Below are 8873 nucleotides of genomic sequence, written 5' to 3'. Positions count from 1 at the left end.
TTGATAAGGTATAGTTATTATTTCAGACTTTATTTTTGTATCTGACTTCTTATTTATCTTCCTGAATCTTTTAGATATATTGTGAATAGAAGTATATGTGTGATGTCTTTAGATAAAAATGTTTTCAGAAATCAATGAAGTGTTCTCTTTCAAGTATTTGTTGCTAAATACAAAATTGGAAAATCCACTGGAAGTCTGTTTAGACAAATACCTATTTAGTATGGTAAGAAAATACTGGTGAAAGTCCTTTGAGCACAGCATTATCTATCAGATTTTCTTGAGAAGTAGAATATAAAATGATGTCTAGCTAACAATTCTTATATCTGGCTGAATGTCAAGCAGAACACCATCCTCCAGTTATTGATTCTACAAACATTTCTGCTCATTGCATCTTGGCACCAGTCAGCAAGGAAAACACAACAAACACTGGATGGCACAACATAAGTTACACAGAAACAGAGGAAGTTTAGCTCCAATAGTGTGTACGGATTCTTCATGGCTAGTGGGTTCCCAGTCAGCCACAGCAGGAAAGTGCGCCTACATGCACTTCTCTTGTGCTGTTGTGAAACAACCCTGACCCCTTCCTCCAGGGATGATGAAACACGGAAAAATGGGGTGCCTGAAGAGCCATGGATGCATGATGAGGCAGATCAAAGCAATAGTCATCGAGTCTGAAAACGGGGAAAGGTATTTCCACACAAGGCCCAGGCAGTGTGGTCTCTTTCTTTTTCTTTTTTTCCTCTTTAATTCTTGATAAGGAAGTGTTCCAGACTCGAGGCCTATTCTGATGTGGCTGGGGCAGGGTGTGGGGAATGTGAAAAGATTGTACATATGTAACTGCCTTTCCCAAAGCTTGCTTAGCTTTCCCTAAAATACCTATAGACAGGGAAGCTCACACTATAACAAAAATCTAGAACTGATGAATTATTGCTAGTATCTTAGGAAAATTTCTACCATTAAGCCAATTGTAATTTAATTTAAAAAAATGCCAACATTGTTAAGCAGCTAGTATCAGAGGAACTCTGTAAGGGCCACTTGTCTTTCTGTATCTATGTTAATGAAAGACCAGAAGACTGACCTATCATTCTACATAGGTCCTTCATTTTTGAAGCTAATATATGATCTCATCTTCCTACCAATTAATACCGTTCTCTTTGATCGTGAGCAAGTTATTTAACCTCTCTATAACCTCAGTTTCCTATTCTATAAAATGAAGTATCTTAATTTTTCTCGTGCTCAGAATCATGCACATTATTTTTATATTATATCTGTTGAATCTCAACAATTCAAGCAAAGATAGGCAAAAGGTCTTAGGTCTGTTTGTGCTATTAACAAAATACTCAAGACTGAGTAATATGTAAAAGATCAAACATTTCTTTCTCACAATTCTAGAGGCTGGAAGCCCAAGATCAAGATATTGGATGATCCAGTGTCTAGGAAGAGCCTGTTCTCTGCTTCCAAAGAGGTACCCTGTTGCTGTGTCATTCAATGGTAAAAGTATGAAGGGTGAAAGAGACAAATGCGGTGTATGCACATGGTAGAAGGTAGAATGCCAAAAAATGGCCTTGCTAGTTCCAGCCCTTTTATAAGGCACTAATCACACTAATGAGGGAAAAGACCTCATGGCTTAATCACCTCCTAAAGGCCCTGATTGTTAATATTGTTGCATTGGAGATTAAGTTTCAACATGAATTTGGGAGGGGACACAAACATTTCACTATAGTAAGCCTCTAGACAATGAAAACTGGGCTAAAAAGTTGTGATAATTAATTTTTATGGACCATGGAGTACCCAGATATTTGGATGCTTTGAGAGGGTATGATATACAAAATAGGTATTCGGTGTTCGTCTGTGGTTCCTGGCACAGAGCTCCAGTGCTTTGGAATTTTCCAAGGAGTTTTTTTGATTATTCATAGTAATCCTTTTTCAACCATGTCTGATTTTATGAAAGATGAGTGTTGGCTGCCAAAGAAATCAATCAGGTAGTTAGAAGTTTGGATCTTTCACCTCTCTCCCAACTCCGACCTCTAAGAGGATGGGAGAGTGCTGTGTTTCATTAATTACCAATAGTCAATGACTTAATTACGCCTATATAATGGGGCCTCTGTAAAACCCCTGAATAAGAGTTCAGAGAGCTTTTGGATTGGTAAATGCATTATACCTGGAGGGTGGTGTGGCCTAACTCCTTGGGGACAGAAGGTCCATTTTCTTTGCTCTAAGATGGGGGTCAGCACACTTTTTCTATAAAGGTTTAGATAGTAAATATTTTAGGCTTGTGGGCCCTATAGTCTCTTGCAACTATTTAACTCTGATAGGGTACTAGAGGGCAGCCATAGCCAATATGTAAATAAATGAGTTTAACTATGCTCCAATAGAACTTTCAATAGCTGGCTGGATTTGGTTAATGAGGCATATCTGTGGACCTCTAGTCTAAGGTAACTTTTCAAACTTTGGCTCCACTATTTGCCATTTCATTTCTTAAACATAAACAAAGCAAAGACTGACTGGAGGCTATTTACCAATTCAAATTTTATTTCTCTTATCAACTAGTACATTATCTTTGGCCTTATGAAAAAGCTCCACCAATTCTGTGTTCCTAAAAGACAAGCCCAATGAATAATTTAAGGCCAAGCGGTTCAGCAAATTTATTCACAAAGTGCTTTCTTCAGCCATTTTCAAATAAAGTCCCACAAACTAGCCACTAGAGATTTACAAATGATTGCAATAGAATATAGCTATGAAAATCAATACCAATCTTTTAAAATCAGTAAACAAAAATAAAATGCCATTAAGTATTTACTTATCTATTTGTAGCTTAAATTAAGATTGGTGGATATTCTTATTCCCCAAGTGGAAACTATTGTGTCTACACACCCAGTTGAGCCTAACGTTGTCATATTATTTACCTTGATCACAAATAGGATCTTCCCTTTTAATAACTTATTGGCTTTTAAAATACAAATTCTAATGGCTAAAGCCAAAAATAAAAATATATTTACCATCAGTAAATTCAATGGCTCATATATTTTTTTCCAAAAACATTTTTTTAAACAAAGTGTTTGCCTTTCTGAGAAATAATATAGGGCAAAATTATTTCTTAGAGTACTTTTTGTCCAATTAAGCTGATAATAATCACTCCAAATTTTAATGCAATATCAATCATACTGAAAACTTTTCTAGGCTCTTAATAAATCAATACCATTCTCAATCCAAAAGATTTAGATTTATTTGTATTGATTTTAAATTTAAAAAAATCTCATTTCAGAACCAACATATAAGCTACCAAATAATTTTACAGAACCTCATTTTTCATGATCCAACTTCATCCTTGTTTTGAAAACACTTTTAAAATATTATCTAAGAATTCTTTTAGCTCAGATTATAGTTTTTGTTTAGCTTCCACACTGAAAATTCTGACAACTGTCTAAAAAGATCCACAATTAGTGCAAAAAGAGGCATTATGTTAAGTCATTCCTTCCCACTATAAATAGAACTAAGGTTACTAAATGCCAAATTTTATGTAAATATATAATTTTCTACTTTCTGAAAGATAACATATAAAAATAGTTTTATAATAAGTTTAATGAGGGTTATAGAACATGTATTATAAGCTTTATTTTAACTGCAAAAATATTTTGGCTGCATTTTGGGAAAAAATAAATTTACTGAGAATATAACTGCAAACTTCTAAAGGCCAGGTGCAAGAATACTGATTATTTTCCTTGTGTAAGTGGAATACATGTCATAAAACATAGGACAGTCACTTTGTAGGAATGAATGCATTTTAAAAAATACTGATTAATTTTCAGGGAATTCCACATTTGCCTATTAAATAGAATTTCCTCCATCTGGTAAGGCTTTGGTATAGGTGATTCCCAGCACTTTCACTATTTATCTTTCTTCTTTCCTTCTTTCTTTTCTACTTCTTCTGTCTTTTCATCCTTCTCTTTTCTCATATTTGCAGTTGCTGCTCCTTCTTGACTTTCTCCCCGAGAAGCACCAGGTATTTGATAGTCCTCAAGGAGTTTTTGTCCTGTTTGTTTTGCAGTTTTCTTCACCACTGCTTTGATACCAATGTTGTCAATATTATAGGCAGTTACACCAACATTGATGGCAGAATCCACTGCATGGTGTGTAGCTTCTCCTGCATTATGCCCATATCTTACAAAATAAAATGAAAATGAGAGAATGTACGATGAAATATAAATATAAAATAAGGTCTTCTGCATTAGTATTTAATAAATTATGTGACTACTACGTTATCCCTAAAAAGTAAAATCAAACCTTAAGGTTTAATTTAATTAACAACTCAAAATGAAATCACACTGTGACAAAGCAATAGTTTCCCTTGCAGTAAAAACCATGTTTGAAAATAAAAGACTAGCTGGGAATAATATAATAAAGACTACTGAATAATAATAAAATGTAAATTATAATAAAGGTTTTTTTTCATACTCCCCTCACCTTCTGGAAATAATAAGGAAAAAATTTCACTGAAGCAACTGCAGTACAGAGAATCTAGAGTCATTATAAATGGTTTCACATTTTAGCTTAACTATACTTTGGTGAAGACTTTTAAACCATGGGAATCTGAGTTTGCCTTTAAGCAGAGATTCTTTGACATTTTCCTTGGAACTCCACTCTACTACAGACTCACTGGTCTTCTTGCCTTTCCTTGAATCTACCAAGCATAGAAAAGGTCTTAGGACCTCCCTGCTGGCTGGAATCTACCTCATTTTCCTTTAGCTACTGCCTCACTTTCTTCAAGCAGGTTCAACTATTATTTTCTCAGTATTTAATTCAGTTCAAATGGCCTTATCCATATGCCCCATCTCACTGCCAATCAATTCCTCTTTGAATTACTCTTTGTTCTTCCATACTTATCATTTTCTAAATGCTATAGAATTTATCAATAACTATTATTTATTGCTTGTCTCACTAAAATATATTATTGCTTGTCTCACTAAAATATAAACTTCATTGGAAAGCAGAATCTTTCCCTTGTTAATGTATCCTAAGCACCTAGAACAGTGTCTGATCATCAATAAATATTTAAGGACTGAAATGATTAATTCCCACTCTATACAGCTCAGTTTCTTGAGCATCAAATGTATAGCAAAGTACTTGAGAAATTACAAACATATACAAAAGCAGTCATTAATGTCAATAATCTATGTCTTTAATTTTATATCTGAGAAAATACAATCTGAAATCCTATACAAGGATATTAAAACATATCTCCTGTTGTTTTACTCTGTACCCCTTGTTGCAGCATCAAGCTTTTGAAGCTTTTCTTGCTTACATATTTCCCTAAGCAGAGCATTGTTTAAACAATAATCAACCACCAAAGGGAAAAATTTTACACTTTTTCCAGGACACATGAAAGTTGCACAGGTGTTTTGGGACCTACATCTGGATGTACTATATATCAACAAAGGATCTGTCTTTAAATTAACAAGTCCTATTACTATTAGCCTGGCCTTAAACAGTGGGTGGTATTCCATTGGCTTATTTGTGCTTTGCTTTCCTCAAACCCAGTGTTGTGTGAGTAATCTTATTATGGCTCTGAATGATGATTACATTCTGTCCTCTGTCTAATGTTAATAATTACATTATACTAATTATATAGACAGAAGCTATAGTCATTCAAACCTTAAGTCTGGGCTAACTCTCCACCAAGAGATTTCTCACCAGGTATGTGAGAAAAAAGCTTCCTGTAACTGCTCTCTGTAGTTAATTGTTTTTTTTTCTCTTTTTTATAGTACTGGGGGTTTGAACCCAGGGGGGGTGCTTTCCACTAAGCTATATTCCCAGCCCCCTTTTTTAAAATTAATTTATTTATTGGTATCAGGGATTAAACCCAGGGGCACTTAACCACTGAGCCACATTCCCAGGCCTTTTGATATTTTATTTAGAGACAGGGTCTTGCTAAGTTGCTTAGGGCCTCACTAAATTGCTGAGGCTGGCTTTGTACTCATGAGATGTTGAATCTCTTGAGGCCTGTCTCAGCCTCCTGAGCCACTGGTATTATAGGCATGGGCCATTGCACCCAGCTTTATTTTTTTATTTTGAGATAAGTTCTCACTAAGTTGCCAAGGTTTGCCTTACACTTGTGATCCTCCTGCTTCAGCCTCTCAAGTGGCTAGGATTAAAGGCATGTACCACCATGCCTGGTCAGTCCCTATTATTTTGTAAGTCCTCAGCATTCTGCAGGATTTGCTAATGGTGCAGAACACATTGGGGACCTTCTCATAGCCAACCAAGCCCGAGTCAGAAAATACTATTGTCAGGAGGCAATGGCTATGACTAAACAAGAAAAAGGGATAGTGGCTGTTTCAGTACTGAAAAAGTAACTAACTCTTAGTGACACCAGTTTTTCTTAAAGCTTACTTCTCTAGGACTGGGACACCATAACAAGAATTTGGCCACAGTCAGGTTTTCAAGTCCAGGAAGCACTCCAGATGAATAAACTTCCACTGCTAGATACTTACAATGTTTTCTACTCTACTACAAGTTTAATACCTCTTATTGCACTCATATTTCTATGTGTAATGCAATTCTAAAAACAACACTGTTCTTAATATTAAAACTCAATTTGTTTTGATACCCTGTTGATTTCACTTCTTATTCTATGTTATCACAACAAGTTTCTGTTAAGCTAAGGAAAATAGTTATAAAATTAGGAATCAGAAAATTAGATTCTAATATCAGATGTGCAAATAACTAGCCATATGACCGTGGTCCAGTCCCAATCTCTTTGCTTCTCAACTTCTTTATCTCATAAAAATGATGTATATATGAAAGCACTTTGAAAATTCTAAAGTAGTACTAAATACGTTTTAAGAGACCTTTCAGTTTTATTTTTAAATATATGCTCACCTCTTCCTCATCTGCTTCCCAAAGACTTACAACCAGTTTTCATAAAAGTGTCTATTCTTCTCTTCATAATTAACTTCTCAGTACATTTTTTACTCATATTCAAACTACACTGCTAAGAACTCATAGGAAACATATCTGGCAAGAATATAAAGCTTATTCTTGATCTCTTTTTGATAAATTATTGTTAGATTTTATATACTAACATTACCAAATGAAGAATACAAAGTGAATATGAAATATGTTCTAAATAAATCAAAGGAATTTATGTGTTGAGGGCCACAGCCCAGTGGGGATGACGCATGGCATTTTTGCCAGAACAAGTGGTTGAGAGGTGATGCCAGCAAGCCATTGAGATGATGATGGTTATGTTAAGCTGTGTATTCAATTGTATATTAGATCCCTGCTGTCTGCCTAGGCCTGCTACTTTGGAGTTCTGGAGAGGAGAGGGGATTTCCGGAGGAGGGATTTCGGGTTGGTGTGTGGTGTGTCCCAGCAGAAGGCCGCGTGCGCGTGGCATCCTCGGGAGTGCAGAGAATAAAGGAGTTCCTGTTTTGAACCTACAAGGCTGTGTGGTGGCTCGGTTATTTTGTGCCCAGCCAGACTGCGGCATATATGAATCAGACTTTTCAGAAATTTTCCTAATGTGTTCAGTCATATTTTTTTTAATATTTATTTTTTAGTTTTCGGCGGACACAACATTTTTGTTTATATGTAGTGCTGAGGATCAAACCCGGGCCGCACGCATGCCAGGCAAGCACGCTACCACTTGAGCCACATCCCCAGCCCCGTGTTCAGTCATATTGACACATATAGCATATTGCCAGTGATTTTAGATTTTAGTAATTATTGTAACATTTCAATTACAACTTTCAAATAAAATTTCCATGTAAATCAATTCATATGCCACCTTCAAAATTATCCTCAGATATATTACCCTGAAATATTTGAAGCATTAATAGCTTTTTTTTTTAACCTAGTCATCAAAGGTAGATAACTTATGGCTATTTATGAAGGAATTGTAGGTGAAGCTAAGGAGTTTAAATTTTATCTTGAAATTGGTGGAAAATGATAAAAAATTTACTAATGGAAATGGAATGATCCAACTTATGTTTTAGAAAGATTCCTCTAACTCTGGTTACATTCTGAATTTGAAGAGTATACACAACTGGAAGTAAAGGAACCAGTTAGGAAATAAGCTGTGGGCTGGATAGGAAATGATGAAGGTCTATTCTAAGGCAGTAAGGTTTGAGAGCAAGGGATGAATTAAAAAAAAAAAAAAAAAACCAGAAAAATCTGTAGTAATGTAATTTGGATGTTTGAGTCTAAAGATTAAGACATAAGTTAACAAAAAACACAGGTTTGAGAGTTGTTGGTATACAGGTCATAATTGTATCCACAAGTGTGGATAAGATTATCCATGAAAAGTAAAAGAAAACAGAAAAAAGAAAAACTTTAATGAGGACCAATATGTAAAAGATAGATGTGGAAGAAAACAATCCTGAGAAACAGTCTGATAAGACCAAATGGAAAGATGGGCTATATGAGAATACTGTTAAATTTGCACACTAACTCATCATTCTTAACAAACATTAAATACTAAAACAAGATCAATCAGGAGAGGTAAACAAGCGTGTGATTAAAAGTTATCCATGAAAATTTCAGGAAAAAAGATATACATGAAAAAGTCACTATCTTTCAAATAAACTTAAAACCCAAACTAGAAGGGTGGCTAACATCACATACCAAAAGCAAAAGCTAAAATGAAGAACTGACTTAAATGATGGGTCAAAATCAACAAAATAAAATTAACAGTATAGATGAAAACTCTAAATTTTAGGTACAAGTAGCAAATGTCCAAAGACAAGATACCAAAAAAACATACTCTGACTTGTGTGCCATTATTTTATCAAGTGAAAAATATGAACAAGATAAGGGAAGCAAATCCCACTATGTTTGATGTGATCACAATAGAGCTGGAATATTAGATTCAATTC

General features: G+C 34.9%; 1 protein-coding gene across 4 annotated transcripts in view; it reads right to left on the bottom strand.

The window, feature by feature from the left end:
- Window positions 1-2512: 2512 nt before the first annotated feature.
- The window catches only part of Spart (spartin), a 60542-nt gene continuing 54181 nt past the window's right edge, over window positions 2513-8873 (bottom strand). For 3 of the 4 annotated variants that reach the window (XM_071611540.1, XM_071611539.1, XM_027928889.2), the window contains exon 9: window positions 2513-4161. In XM_071611540.1, coding sequence (XP_071467641.1) covers window positions 3888-4161 — 274 coding nt within the window. In that variant the 3' untranslated portion in view covers window positions 2513-3887. The remainder of the gene's footprint in view (window positions 4162-8873) is intronic. The other variant, XM_071611541.1, reaches the window with a different exon arrangement.

Source organism: Marmota flaviventris, chromosome 4, assembly GCF_047511675.1.
Source record: "Marmota flaviventris isolate mMarFla1 chromosome 4, mMarFla1.hap1, whole genome shotgun sequence".
Taxonomy (NCBI): Eukaryota; Metazoa; Chordata; class Mammalia; order Rodentia; family Sciuridae; genus Marmota; species Marmota flaviventris.
Note: the sequence above shows the minus strand (reverse complement) of the source record. Positions and strands in the feature narration are given on the sequence as shown.